Source organism: Ciona intestinalis, chromosome 5 (genome assembly GCF_000224145.3).
Source record: "Ciona intestinalis chromosome 5, KH, whole genome shotgun sequence".
Lineage (NCBI taxonomy): Eukaryota > Metazoa > Chordata > Ascidiacea > Phlebobranchia > Cionidae > Ciona > Ciona intestinalis.
The window spans coordinates 3,574,100-3,590,028 of record NC_020170.2 but is presented as its reverse complement, the minus strand read 5'-3'; the positions used below and the strand labels follow the sequence as shown (position 1 = coordinate 3,590,028).

General features: G+C 34.8%; 1 protein-coding gene across 1 annotated transcript; it reads left to right on the top strand.

The window, feature by feature from the left end:
- The first annotated feature begins 4,996 nt into the window (after positions 1 to 4,996).
- LOC100177202 (NAD(P) transhydrogenase, mitochondrial-like) lies at positions 4,997 to 15,800 on the top strand. Its single transcript, XM_002128701.5, has 20 exons — positions 4,997 to 5,196; positions 5,410 to 5,639; positions 5,838 to 5,999; positions 6,512 to 6,637; positions 6,950 to 7,087; positions 7,462 to 7,600; positions 7,963 to 8,096; positions 8,461 to 8,628; positions 9,128 to 9,299; positions 9,688 to 9,914; positions 10,445 to 10,639; positions 10,973 to 11,168; positions 11,521 to 11,754; positions 12,097 to 12,257; positions 12,738 to 12,917; positions 13,268 to 13,427; positions 13,691 to 13,772; positions 14,302 to 14,420; positions 14,684 to 14,799; positions 15,338 to 15,800. The coding sequence occupies exons 1-20, from the start codon at positions 5,079 to 5,081 to the stop codon at positions 15,485 to 15,487; spliced, it is 3,207 nt and encodes a 1,068-aa protein (XP_002128737.1). The 5' UTR covers positions 4,997 to 5,078; the 3' UTR covers positions 15,488 to 15,800.
- Positions 15,801 to 15,929: the final 129 nt, after the last annotated feature.

The following is a 15,929-nucleotide window of genomic DNA, read 5'->3' as shown; positions in this document are numbered from 1 at the left end:
TCTTAGTAATAACGATTAGCAATATACCATATAGTTATATATATATATAACTACACACCAGCAGATAAACATACGATGATATAAATCAATAATGTTTTTTTGCAACTAAACAAAACTGAGCTTATAATTGAAAATCAAAGCTTGGCCTATATTACCAACTGATGGCAAAGAACTATCTAAAATAAATATATCTAGATACAAACTACTCGTATACTGAATTGCTGGTAAATAAAGTGATTTATAGTCTTTAGACCTTGCCCATAAAGTTTGTGCGTAGCGTAACACTGTACCATATAGGTGTACGAGTCTCGGTAGCGACATTAAACGACCTTCGGCTCGAGGAAGAAGAGCGTATTGCAAAACAAGCAGGCAATCGATCGGAGCAATATATTTTATTTGGGCCGTCGCATTAATATTTCATTTTTAAGACTGGAACCCTTAGCTCCAAAAGACCGTCATTTATTAATGACATTAAGCTAACTTCGCATACGCTTTGTCCCGGCGTTCGTTGTAGCTTATACCTGATGCCAATTAGCCACTGCATTACAGCTCCCTGCACCCAATTAGTTCGATCATTGCAACAAAGGCGCAGCAAAACCGCCGCGGGCAACAATGTATTAATACATTCTGTCAGGTTCAGGAAAGGCTTACTTTTAATCTTGTATAAAGGTATCTACCTACCAAAACCAATTCCTTTAGCACATAGTATCTAAAAATCCTAATCGTATTAACAATTAACAGTGCTCTTTTAGGGTCGAGAGGCTAGGGTTATATAACTTTTGAATGTTCTTCGTTTACTACATAATGCGAAGTCAAAATAGAATAAAAACATTTTCCATCTTACCTCAACTCACTGTATAGTAGGATGGGGGAAGATGGGACACCTTCGGCGCATAATATCCTAATATCCTGATCGTGTTTTAAACAGTTAACAACGGTCTATGGGAGTCGTGAGCATATAGTTTTATAATTCTTTGAAAGATCCTTGTTTACTACCACATTTGACAAGAAAATAGAGTTAAAATGTGTCCCAACTTTCCCCACCCTTCTCTATATATTTTTACAAGAAACTTTCTGATCTGCTGAAAACACTTGGTCTTAACAAAACAGCCTTGAACTGGCCAAAGATAATTGCAACCCTTACTTAGCGGAAAACCGCCTTTCTATCGCAGCTCGCCATATATGCCCTTATGTTTTCACGGAGATCATATCACATGCGACAGAAACCAAACAACAATGTCGGAATTAACTCCAATCGATTTTAATCAGTCGCACATTGCTTACTATTATGTATCTCCAAGCACGTCTTCCTATATACCCATACAGTCTAAATTTCCGATTTAATCAAGGTCCTATCTGGACTTAACGAAGCGGAAACGAAATCGTTTGGAGCTGCCACTGATTATGCGAAGCCAAATGTCTCGACTACCTTAGGAAAAGTTACTGCATTATTTATATGCTTGACGCGGATACCCAATACCATTCCTGCATGCCGGTACGTTCTGGTTAAATAACTTAAATACAACTTGAATACAGCATTTCAATCGTGGGCGTGTTTAAGATAATGTTTAAAAATACTAGGTTAGATTTAAACAATGGCGAGCCAAGAAACTCTGAACTCAACTAAATTTAATGTACATTTCGTAACCTAACTCTAGTAATAAATGCCTTGTACTTTTGAGTGCACAAAATATTGGTCAAACCAAAACCATTATATAACACCACCGTTTATGCGGGTCTCGCATTTTTTAGCCTTCGCCGAAAAACTGAATAATAAAACGAAACCAAAAGTGACACCCCAAATTACAGATCCGTATACATATCTTATAGTGCTGACGCGCCCATCTATATGTTAATTCAGCATTAATATCATGCTTTCGCGAAATACTGGTAGTTTACCGATTCTTGCTTATCAGTATAAATTAGCTATAGATTAAATTTGGTTCTTCATCTATGCATAATTCATTTGCTAGCTCGCATACCAAATTATATCAGTTTGCGAAACTTGGTTATTAATAAAAAATGCCAAGTAATGAGCGCTTTTGCGGCAATATGGTCGATGCGGTATCTGTACTAGAGCCGACTGCCATCTTTCGCCTTTCAAAATGAGAACGATACAACAATGCTTTACAATACTGTGAGTTATAGAGAAAACTTACAAACAAAAGCGCTACAAATAAAACACTTTTGTGCGTCCTATGATCTAGAGTTCACACAACGACATACCAGTTTTCTTTGTATACACCGTGCGCATCTCAATTATAATACGTGTAACCTAAAACCTTATCAGAAAAGTAATAGGGCGAACCAGGCAGCGATGCTGTTATCGACGTCCAGTTAACATGACGACCATATTGTTTTAACTTATTCATTTTTTGTTGATAAAACATTTCAATCTTTTTAATGGAAAAGGTTATATTATTCCCTTTGAAATGAAATTTAACTCGTATATAGAAGGTTATGGGGGTAGGGTGGACCATCGTCTCACTAAACGAAGGAATTTATATAACCGCACCCTCGTTACTGTATATATAAGCGTTTTAATGTTAAAAACACGACTAGGAAATTTAAGAAATTATATATAGTAGGGTGGGGGAAGATGGGACACTTTTTCACTCTATTTTCACGTTCCATTTGGTGGTACACAAAGAATATTCAAAAATTTATGAAACCGTATTCTCACAACTCCCATAGACCGTTGTTATTTGTTTAAAACAAGATCAGGATATTCGGATATTTATGTGCTAAAGGTGTCCCATCCCCCCACCCCACTATATGTTAACGGTATTCCATCTTATCTCACAGTACTATAAAGAAGAATATAATAAAAGTCGTTAATAAATACACCTACATCTATTCTCTAACATGCATGCTGCAAAACTAAAATCAAACTTAAAAAAAATAAGACAAGAAAAAAACAAAAAAACTAATACGATCTGTACCTTTACTGCCTAACCTACAATAACAGTAGCACTCGTAAAGCCTTAACCTTAGCAAGCTATCCATTGATTATGGCACTGTCGTCTTAACCTGCTTCGCAACTTTTATCGCAATCGATTAGAGCTTCAATTAGGCAACAGCACACGTCAAGGGCACTGCAGGGCAAGATCTGAGACTGCTTGAATCAATGTCCATCATTCTGCAGAAATGTACCTACCGTAACTTGCCCCGAAACCAAGACTTGTTTTCAAACTTCTAAAGATAAATAATTCTGTCTATGTCAACGCTTAAACAGCAGTCGTCATGAGCAAACAAAACCCCCAGAGTGTCCATGATATAATATATTACCTATACTTACCTGGCTGTGCGTAGGGTATTACAAGAGTAAATCCGGACGCAAATGGAACTAAACTTTCCCGTCTCTTCGCTTGTTTAACATCTAGTTAATGCTGTAAGTGAACTTGTCTTACCTCAGGATTGGCTTTAAGCTTAATCTGCTGTCGTCGCCTGCCAAACAACACGGCTTAAATAATGATTACGGCGACTACCCCGCGTTTTAAATCAGCTATAACTAGCCGAGATTCGATTTCCAATCTGTTCGGACCCGACACGAAGGAATCAAGTTACAACTAAACCCGATGATAGATTGGATGTAGCTTGCGATCGAAAACCACTAAACAAGTGATGTTAGTTTAAATCACTCAATATTGATTTGTCGAATTGCTTTCGCTGTACTATAAGATACGACTTCGGTAAGAAAAGGACATGTTATGTAATTAGAAAAGGGTTGTTTCGTTTGTATTAGATGCCTCACACAGAATGTTCATTTAGCACAAGCTGCTATCTAACGGTCATTCGCTAGCCCTGCTGTTGCGTCTTCAACCCTTTTACGATTTTTCCAAGCATAGTCAAATTATTACGCATTTTCTTTATCTTGTAAAATTAAAAAATAAAACAAAATAAATGTTACTTGCCTTTTCCTTGGCATTTAAGCTACAATATGCTACATAATAAATTCATACGCCAAAAAATGACTCTCTTCTAAGCTACCCACTACCTTGCCCAATACTAGTTAAATATTAAAGTCACATATAATCTATTTTGTTTTACCGTCTTCTTTTTAACTCGCAGATCGGTAAAAAATCAATTTTGACTCGAAAATCTTTGAACAGATTTCAACTAAAGCCCCTATATATACCACAAAGTTTATACAACTAAGTACAGTTTCTGTTACTGTTAAACTCCTTAGAATCCAGAATTTTCACAAATACGAAAATTTTGATAAATGTGCAAAGCGCTCTGCGGCGCCGACTAATTATGACGTCATAAAACCGGCACGTCACGCTTATGAGTTCACCTGTTTTGTAAGATTCGTGTTGCTTTTTACAGATGAGGACACCAAGAAGGTCATATTTGAATGCTACTTATTTCAGATTTCAAATCTTTTTCTATACAGCTTGCACAAACCTATTTATCGGTAATTAGTGCCCTTTTTCTGGTTGAAAATAGTAGAACAGTGGCTCAAATTCAGAAACAGCCTTGCGGCTATGACGCAAAACGTCATTTTTCTAAACAGTCAGAAAGTAGTTTATGTTGTTACCTGTAAACACATCGTCTATAAGAAAACAGCATTTTGCTTTAATATGTAGGGCAATTATCTGCAATGAAGCATCGCCACGTCTGCACGTGCACTAGGGCGTTTGTTTGCTAACCAAGTTACGCAAGCAATAAGTTTAGGAGGTGTGTCCTGCAAAACAATTTGCAAAAAAAAACGAATAACAACATTTAAGTTTCTAGCCTATTTTGAGAATGTGCCATGTTTGCATAAACTGACATGCAATTACAAAAAAGCAGGATACGTCAGAGCATTATGTAGAAATGAATGGATGTAGTTTTTAGGTGTTGTGGATTATATCTGCAAAACATAAAAACGTGTATTAATTGCCGTTGGTTGCGCCATATCTATATAGAGAACTTAGTCTTATAATAGCCTTACCAAGGAATAATTTAACATTTATGCTGAAAGATTCAACTGTCACTCTAATTTTTCATGTTGACAGGCATAAGGGGTAGTTCAATTTAGAAACTGCTTCTTTATCACAAACTCTGTACATGGTCCCACTTTGACTGAATTCAAGATGAATTTGATTTCTTTATGTTCAAGATCCAATTCAAATGTTGTAAAACGAACCGCTCACTTTGTGAGATCGTCAGTTAGTCGGAAGTTCACGCAATCAACCGGATATTTGCAAAAAGGTAATTTATTTGTTTAGTTGTAGCACAATGGGTGTCAGGGTAATGGGCCAATTCTGGTCTCAATGTTGTATCCAATTATGTTTCACGCTGTTGAATCTCACCCACTGACAAAAGAATATACGTAGAGTAGTGCCTTTTGAAAAATAATGTCGATAAGTCAATTCGGAATTTTATTTTATAAATCTTTTTTGTAATTATAAAATCATTTTACAGGAAACCCATACAAAGATATAACTATCGGTGTTCCAAGAGAAGTTCTTGAAAATGAGAAAAGGGTTGCTTTGAGTCCAGCTGGTGTTACGATACTTTCAAAGATTGGATACAAAGTGAAAGTTGAAGAAAATGCTGGAGAAGCATCCGAGTTCTCAAATGCAATGTACAGTGAAGTGGGTGCCACCATTGCCAGCAAAAAGGATGTGTATTCTTCAGATATCTTGCTTAAAGTAAGTTTGTATTGGCTCTAGGGTATCAGTAAATTTAATGTACAGTCACTATCCAATATGATATGCATTAAATAAACATATTATTCGATTTTAGCATTGATTTTGCATGGTATATTTATAGTAGGCTTACTTTAAAATTAACCATCAGCCATGTTTATCTTTTTTAAAGTCTTTTTTTATCTTTTTAATTTTATTTAGGTTCGAGCACCAGAGCTGACTGAAATCCAGCAAATGAAGCCAAATTCAACTTTGTTCAGTTATTTGTACCCAGCCCAAAACCCGCAATTACTAGATGCACTTGCTGAAAACAAAATGACTGCGTTTGCCATGGACCAAGTACCTCGTGTAACCATTGCACAAGTCAGTTTTTCATTTTTACCAAATTTGCTTTATATACATTATGAAAGGTTTTAACTTTTACCAATTTTGATGCGCATTTAAAAGATATTAGTTTTTACTAATTTAGTTAGCTATGAATTTTGGAAGTTTTGATTTTACAATTTTGTTATGCTTATAGGCCTACCTAATGCATTAGTAACCATTGCACAAGTCAGTTTTTCATTTTTTACCAAATTTGCTTTATATACATTATGAAAGGTTTTAACTTTTACCAATTTTGATGCGCATTTAAAAGATATTAGTTTTTACTAATTTAGTTAGCTATGAATTTTGGAAGTTTTGATTTTACAATTTTGTTATGCTTATAGGCCTACCTAATGCATTAGTAATTGCTACAGATTACAGTTAGCCCATGTTACAGTTAGCACTTGCATATTTAACACCTCTCAGCAGTTAATGTTTAAAATGCACACTGTGCAGATTTTTGTAATAAATTTAGTTTGACTTTGTGTAAATTTCTTTATCTGTTACAGGCATTTGATGCACTGAGTTCTATGTCCAATATATCCGGCTACAAAGCCATAGTGTTGGCTGCCAACAATTTTGGAAGATTTTTCACCGGTCAGATTACTGCTGCTGGCAAAGTTCCTCCAGCCAAGGTGTATATACACAGTGATTTTAATTTATGACACAAAAATATTAAAAAATGTTAATATATTGCATATATATACATATATATGACACACAAAAATGATAGGGCCTTTTATACTAAGTTTTCTATGTTTCTTTTTTTAGTAATGTCCCATATCGCACTGCATGACTTATTTTTTGTGTTTTTGGTTTTTTCAATGGCAACTTGGTTTTGGTAAAAGCAAGTATTGTTATATCAAAATCAATCTAAAATATAATGTAGTTGGTAACCATACAATACCTACCGTTTTAGAAAGTCATTTGTGAACTTAATTTCTTAGGTGTTGATTATTGGTGGTGGCGTAGCTGGCCTTGCCTCAGCAGGAACTGCTAAAGGCATGGGAGCAATTGTGCGAGGGTTCGATACAAGAGATGCGGCTTTGGAACAATTCAAATCACTTGGAGCAGAACCACTAAAAGTAAGATTTTACTTTTCATTGAAAACAAAAGTTGGTAAGAATAGGTTTAAAATAATCATTATTTCATGTCTATTCTATGTGGGTGAGGTCTAACAGCGTTGCTTGTCATGGGACTTGAGATTTCGGCTGGAGTTGGCCCATTACCCTGAAGTAATCATACAGTGAATTTGCTAGTTATTTCTACCACGTTATTTCCATACAGCCCCATGCTGAGGAACTGATTGCAAAAAACTGATTGCAAAAATATACTCAATGCAAATCAAGTGGGCGATATTACACACAACATTCTGTTTGTCAAACAAATACAAATAAAAACAGGCGCCTTTAGCCCTCATGCAGGCTAAAGTCGTTAATCCATTAATGTTTTAATTCAGGTTGACATAGAAGAGTCGGGAGAGGGTGGTGGTGGTTATGCCAAGGAAATGTCCAAGGAATTCATTGAAGCTGAAATGGCTTTGTTTGCCAAACAAGCTAAAGAAGTGGATATCATTGTCACCACTGCTCTTATTCCAGGTCTGTAGTGTCAGTTACTATTTCTTATGTTGTTGACTTTTGAATTCCGTGTAGGACTATGTATTCTCTGTATTGTATGTATTCTATCATGCAGTTTATAGTTCTTTTTTTCAAATAACTTCCGGTAACTGAATAGTGCTTTTTATCCTTTATAAAACTTACTAAGTAATTACTGACCACTGGGTTGTGTAAATTGGTATTAGGCTCAAAAACACATATGACGACAATAGTACCAGTATTGAGCATCGAACCTGGTATCTGTTGGTTTTGATGCAAGCACCTAACGACCCAACCACTGAGCCAGAGCACCTATATACTAAAATATGCGTTAGGTTGTTTTCAACACCCTATATTCCATGCAGGGAAACCAGCTCCAAAGCTTATAACAAAAGAGATGGTTGAGAGCATGAAAGATGGGTCTGTGATAGTTGACCTAGCTTCTGAAGCTGGTGGTAATTGTGCTTTGACCAAACCAGGGAAATTATACAAACATGGGGTAACAGTTACTACATATTGCTGATTACTGAAGAAAATATTATAACTGCTAACTTTGAAACCTCATTGTACAATTACTAAGAATATTTTTAAACTAAGCAATGTTTAGATGTAATTTGGAGACTTTAGCTCCCTTTTATTTCCCTACAAACATATTTTACCCAACTATGGTCATTATTAAATATTAACCTAATTATACATCCCTATATTTGTACATACATACATACACAGCCAGAGTTGGCTCAATATGCAATATTAACCTTGACATATCTTTTATTTCCCCCCATACATATAGGCATACATTAAGATTATGATTGCAAAAATGCATATACATAATTATACATATATGCATACATTACATACAGGGTGTGACCATTATCGGATACACAGACTTACCAAGCAGACTTCCAACCCAATCCTCCACCTTATATTCCAACAACATGGTGAAGCTCATCAAAGCAATCAGTCCTGACAAGGAAGTTTATGACTTTGAATTTAAAGATGATTTTGCATATGGGAATGTAGATCATGTGGTGAGTACCTTTGGAAATTTGGAATGCAATTTTTTAAAGGGAGAACTAAGTAAAAAGCAGATTTGAAAATTTGGCAAGTTTATTTTAAGGAAAAACCAAGTAAAAAGTAGATTTTCATATTTTTATGCAATTATTTTTGAGGAGTTATTTCTTATATTAAGCTGTTTGGTGTTTTTTTACAATCCAAAATCTAAACGTATTGCTGTTTGTGTGCAGTATGCGTTTTTAGTAGCTCCCTCCTAAAAATGGAAACAATATATATATACTAAACAAATATCTAAATAAATATTTTCCAAATAAAACTGCAAAACATGATTAAATCTCAAAATGTACAGTCTGGAGTGTTTTAAATAAATGATGAAATGTTATACAGATACATTCTTATATTTAAACTCTCATTAATTTTTCATTCATATATATATATATTTATATGAAAAGAAAATTCTCTAACTAACTTAAACAAACATAAAAATACATTTTCAACCTAAAATCTCCCCAGGTTCGAGGCTCATGTGTCGTCCATGAAGGCAAGATTACTTTTCCCAGTCCAGCCCCACAAAATGTCCCCCAGCCCACACCCCCACCTAAACCTGTAGAAACACAAGAGGTAGCTGAACCAGAGTCAGCTTTTGCTTCCAAGTTTAAAGAATCTGCGATCTACACAACAGGAGGTTAGATTTAATTTTGTTTAGATTTTTAGAACTGTCTAATCAATAAAAAAATGGTATTTTTATGGTTTTCTTACAAATTACTAGTTTTTGCATTCAGTTTGCTTTTTCAATGCAAAATCTTAATAAAATACAGTAATGGCTATATAAAAGAACTAATACACTTAGCAATTCCTAATTTTTGCATTAAATTATGAGTTTTGCTTCAAAATTCAGATGAAGACTAAAAACAGTGTAAACTGTAAAGTTACAAATTCAAACAAATTGCCGTTAAATACACCTTTCTATAAAACCCAATTTGTTGTAAATTCAATTTACACAACTAAAAATGAAATGTACTACTGCCATCTGTGTTAAATTTACAAAGTTATAATTTACTATGAATCCTCAGGTCTCACTGGATTGGTTGGTATGGGTGTCTTGTCCCCAACTCCGAGTGTTACACAGATGGTTACAACATGTGGTATCAGTATCATAGTAGGATACCACACTGTATGGGGTGTAGCACCTGCATTGCATTCGCCACTTATGTCCGTCACAAATGCGATATCTGGTCTAACTGCTGCAGGTGGCTTGTTCCTGATGGGTGGAGAATATTTACCAAACACTACAGCACAGGTATAGGAGGGTTTTGACTCTTTGTTTTAATCAGCATTAGTTTAATGGATGTGCTATAAAATCTCCATTACTTAATCAACAATAATTTGTGACTATTTACTATTTACCAAATACTTCAGCCAGGTAAATTAAATTTAGTCTTAGTTATACTTATTATTAGTTAAATTGGTTAAAAAATTTTCATTAAATAACAATACGTAAATTAAATTAAGTTTTTATATTGCCTAGTATTAGTGAAACAAAATCAAAGTATACAAAATTTCGTTGTATAATTATTAATAAGCTGTGAACAGCTTTTAGTATGTGTCCTATAAATTGTAAAGTATATTGTTTAATAAATTTGCTGTGAAAAACGTTAATAAATTTGCTATCAAAAGAACTTTTGATAGTTAGAACTAACTCACTAAACAAACATTTAGCAGCAAAATAAAAATTTCAATGTAGAGCATTTTTACCAAACTATAAAGTCTGATATAATTGATACATCTACCGTTATATGGATACTCAAAGATCAAATCCTCTCCTCCCAGAGTCTTGCTCTCGCATCCACTTTCATCTCCTCCATCAATATCTTTGGAGGATTCCTCGTCACGCAAAGGATGTTGGACATGTTTAAGAGACCTGATGATCCTCCGGAGCATAATTATCTTTATGCGATCCCGGGAGCAGCCTACCTCGGAGCTTACTACCTCGGAACATTGAACGGGGCATCTAATCTGCATCAGGTATGAGTTGTTTAACTAGAAAAATTATAGAATTGTATATATATATATATTTAAACAAGTGGAAATTTGAAGTTTTGATATTGACTGGTGGGTAATCATGCAAAAAGTATATATACATAGATAAGAAGGCATGAAAAGTAAAATATTCCCTCAATTGGTGATATCATTTGTTTAATATTGTAAAATATAGATAAAATTTGATTCAATAAAATAGAGATATAAAAAAATAATGACATTTAGAGGTACTGCTTTGAATACCAACAAAATGGAAAAAGTAATATATTAAATGACCTGAAAAGTAATAACTTGTAACTTGTGTAAATTTCTACACAGATGATGTACTTTATATCTGGCTTATGTTGTGTGGGGGCCTTGGGTGGTTTGTCCAAACAATCTACAGCAAGGATGGGAAATGCTCTCGGTATCATTGGTGTGTCTGGTGGTATTGCTGCGACACTAGGATGTATTGCACCATCACCAGCACTGCTTACACAGATGGTTTCAGCTATGGCTGTTGGAGGGGTAGCAGGTAGATTTCATGTCGTTTTTAAGTTGTTGTTTTTATTTTATGTGGGTAAGTTCCTTGTCGGGGGACCTGGGATTTAGGCTAGATTTGGCCCGTTACCCCAACACCTAGAATGTTTATATTTAACTTTGATAAAGTCTTGCCGAATGGCAGACGAAACCCTGCAAAAAATACTGTTTTTTATACCAGATGAGTGGGAAAAAGACTCGATTCTTTAAAGTTTGTTAAGTACTTAACAAACTTATAAATACCACTTTTTTTCCAATTTCTTAAAAAAAGTTTTAGGGTCTGTTTAGTTGCATTTAAGATACAATTTTTTCTATCCTATACTAACTTTCTAATTTCCAATTTTTAGGTTTTGGAATTGCCCGTTCAATTGAAATCACCTCCCTCCCACAACTGGTGGCCGCCTTCCACAGCTTAGTTGGTCTTGCTGCTGTTATGACTTGCGTGGCTGAATTCATGATAGAACATCCACATCTGGCAGAAAACGAGATGGGCAACATGATAAAGTTTGTTGCATACCTTGGTACTTATATTGGTGGGGTTACTTTCACTGGGTCATTGGTCGCATATGGGAAACTGCAAGGTGAGACATTTTCTAAACCAGTATTTGATAAAAATGTATTAATATTTAACTTAAAAAAAAACAGGAACATCTATTTGTTCCTGTCTTGAGTAAGAATCTTGTAGCAATTTTAAATGAAAAATACAAAAAAAATGCATAAAAAGCTAGAATAGTTTACAATTTATAATAGTTTATATAATTTTAACCCAGAAAGTACATATTACCTAGATTTTCATCCAAAAATAAAAGTTATACACTCACACTTTTACAAAAAAAAATTACCATACTTTTTACCAAAATATACAATACCAAGGTTTCCACCAAAAATGGTACTTTTCCAGATTGTAACCCAAATTATTTCAGGTATTCTTGACTCTGCCGCTGTCCTCTTGCCTGGTAGACACATGCTCAATGCCGGGCTACTTACTGGAAGTTTTCTCCCCATGATCCCATTCATGTTGGATAACTCATATAACACAGGGATTATGTGTCTTGGTTCAACAGCTCTGCTTTCAACTGTCATGGTATGTAATTGTGTTTTGTTTTTATGTGGGTAACGTCCATTGTAAGACCTAGGATTTGGCTCATTAACCCAAAAGTTTTGTGTTACATATTGATATATATATATATATATCATATATATATATATATATTATTCCCATTCAAATAGTAGTCATGCATGTATGAAAAAATAGCTATTAATTCTCGCATAGTGGAAAATGACAGTCGTGGTAATAGCCATGGGTGTTTTGTTTCATACACAACGTGACCGTTTATGAGTTATCACATTTGTAATTTTTTTCTTCAACTGGTTGACAATTTGGATAACCCATTAGGTCCACTGAGCAGAAATGTCAGTTAAATACTTTAATTAGGGAGATGTTATACACATATACCAATAATATAAATATAGCATTAGAAAATTAACACCACCTAAAAATTAAGCCTATAATAATTACTTTATAATACCATTCAAGAGTCCTCACTTTTACACCTCGTCCTAGGGAACCACACTGACTGTAGCGATTGGTGGAGCAGACATGCCTGTTGTGATCACAGTTCTAAACTCATATTCTGGATGGGCGTTATGTGCAGAAGGTTTCTTGTTGAACAACAACCTGCTGACCATAGTAGGAGCTCTTATTGGATCATCTGGTGCCATCTTATCCTACATTATGTGTGTGGTGAGTGAAATGTGTTGTTGCATACGATGATAAAGTTGCATTTTTGCGATGAGAATTTCGTTATTTGGTATATGGCTGGAAAAGTTGTGTTTTTTTAAAGGGGGGTATCATTTTTATCAGGTTTTGATACAAAGTTTTCCTTATTTAGAAAATGGTATGAGTCAAAAAAATGAAAGCTATAAAAAACAAGCCAAAAAGCAAATAAATATGACAAATTAAAAAAAAACAGTGTTTTTTAATTACAAAAAGATGTTTAAAAAGTAGAGAATTAAAGTAAAAAATGGACTAAAACCTCATAAAAGGCAAACACTTCTAACAACAAAAAACAAAAACCCTAATTTGAACAACAGGCGATGAATCGTTCGTTGATGAGCGTTATCCTTGGAGGTTATGGAACAAGTTCAACAGGAGGAGGGAAACCAATGGAGATCACTGGGACACACACAGAGGTTAATGTAGACGACACTGTGCAGATGATCAAAGATGCCGAGAACATCATTATTGTTCCAGGTATTATAACTTTGGCTAAAAAAAAATTGTAATTTTTTTTCGGAAATTATTTTTAAAATAAAAACCAAAAACTTTTGAAATAGTTTTTAAATTTTTTTTTGCAAAGTTTTTAGTAGTTAAGCCATTTTTTGTTTCTTATTAACTTTTTTTAATACTAGTACTGATAATTTATCATCTATTCATTAAAAAATCATGTATAAGGGAAAGTAGTTATATGTATCCTTACAGCCATATGAAAATATGAAAACAACATTACATTGTAGGTTATGGCTTATGTGTTGCTAAAGCCCAATATCCAATTGCTGATATGGTAAACAGGTTGCGTGATGCAGGAAAAAATGTAAGGTAAGATGCTGCACTTATATTGAAACTAAACTACTTAATTTATTACATAGCAGAAAACGTACATTTAATATTATGACCATAATTACAGAGTTCCGCTAAAAATGGCCACAGTTATAAAATGTGTCGTATTTTACTTTTTTTTAAAAAAAAACTACTTCCTAAAGAGTTATATTTGTTACCGCAAAACTGGTCTGTATTTTTTATTGGCCACAGTCCTAATTGTTGCTTAGTCAATTTGTTAAAGCTATTTATGAGTTTAATATTCGTCGCTGCTACCATTGTGGGCGTGGCGTATGTGTCCTTGGGCAAGACAGTTAGCGGCAATTGCTTTAACCCAGTAGTCAATAATGGGTTGTCCAGCCATACATAAAAACAAAAAATGCGGTAAAAATAAGCACCTACAAAGTTACATACATGGTTACTCATAAGCTGGCATAAGGTGTATGAAACAGAACACCCATGCTACAACAACTATCATTGCCCACCACGCAAGGGTAAATAAGTTACATTTATTTACTTTTACCATCAGGTTTGGAATTCATCCAGTAGCTGGTAGAATGCCTGGCCAACTTAATGTGTTGCTTGCTGAAGCTGGTGTTCCATATGATGTTGTCTTGGAAATGGATGAAATTAATGACGATTTCTCCGGTTAGGGCTGTTTTATCAGTTGTAGTATTATTTAGTTGTTTGGTAATAGAGGGTTCAAAGGCTCACCAAAAAATATTCACTTACAAAGTAACATATATGGTAACCCATTAGCGAACACTGGGTGTATAAACACTTGTGTTATGAGGATGGTCATTTTCCAGCCACGCGAGGATAAAGCAAGTTACATTCATTCAGTTATTTATTCATGTAAGCCATAGTTAAATTACCCTTCCGTAAAAGTTGTATGTTGAATTTTGTTCCAGACACTGACCTTGTATTAGTCGTTGGTGCTAACGACACCGTCAACTCAGCTGCACAAGAAGATCCAAACTCTATTATAGCTGGCATGCCTGTCCTGGAAGTATGGAAGTCAAAACAGGTATTTTACTTTGCATATTCATATTGTATGTTTGAATTTTTTTTGGGGGGGGTCACTTTGGTTTAGGGGATAGGTATTTGCAATGAACTGAAGGATACTCGTTTCAATGCGCGATACTACTATTGATGACGTATGTGTCCTTGGGCAAGGCATTAAATAGATATTGCTCAAACCCAGTGGTCACTTATGGGTTGTTGTAGCTTTCTTTAAATAAGTTGTAGGATTTCTGAAATACATATTTCTAACTACAAAGTTAAACATACCAAAGCCCAGAGGTTCAAATTGAGAGCTCATTACTGCTGCCATTGTGGGCTTGTGTCCTTTGCAAGACTTTAGCGGCAATTACTCCAACTCAGTGGTCACTAGCAGGTTGTCTAAAATATCAGCCATACAGAAAAACAATAACCCACAAAGTTACATATCTGGTAACTCGTTTAAGCTGGCACAAGGTGTATAAAACAGAACATTCGTTTTATAACAACCATTGTTTTCCCACTACACGAAAATTAGCAAGTTGCATTCACATTCATTTATTTAGGTTGTTGTTATGAAACGATCCTTGGGTGTCGGATACGCGGCAGTTGACAACCCAGTATTCTACAAACAGAACACGTCTATGTTGTTGGGTGATGCCAAAAAGACTTGCGACGCTCTTCAAGCGAGTTTAAGCGCAGAGGACCGATCGTAATCTCACATGATCATCTCAATCACTTTCGTGCCATTTTTATATCCGATTTGTTTTTATTCGAAATATCATGTTTAAAAAAACGGCGGTTTTAGAATAATTTTTGGACTGTTTTCGTGTTTTGATCAAGCGTAGAAAAGTGCCTATTAATAAATGATTTATTTTTAGGTTTTTCTTTGTCTGTAGACGATTTTAGCGTGTGCTGTGTACATTACTTCTAGCTTGAAACTGTAGTTTGGTGAAAAATGTAACTTTCAGCGTGTTAAAATCAAATAAAATTGTCATACTGGTTCTCTTGGATCAGAATAAGTAAAAATGAGAGTAAAAAGTAACGGCCGCAGTGTTAGTAATATTTGCCAGTGCTGTAAGTACCAATCGGGATATATGTTGGACATCTGTTTTAGTACAGTAGGCTGGGGGGAAGATGGGACACTTTTTCATTCTA

Coding starts and splice junctions, on each gene's coding strand:
- LOC100177202 (XM_002128701.5), top strand. CDS start 5,079: ATGAATTTGATTTCTTTATGTTCAAGATCCAATTCAAATGTTGTAAAA. Junction 8,097..8,460: donor GGAAATTATACAAACATGGG/GTAACAGTTACT, acceptor CATTACATACAG/GGTGTGACCATTATCGGATA. Junction 11,755..12,096: donor CGCATATGGGAAACTGCAAG/GTGAGACATTTT, acceptor AAATTATTTCAG/GTATTCTTGACTCTGCCGCT.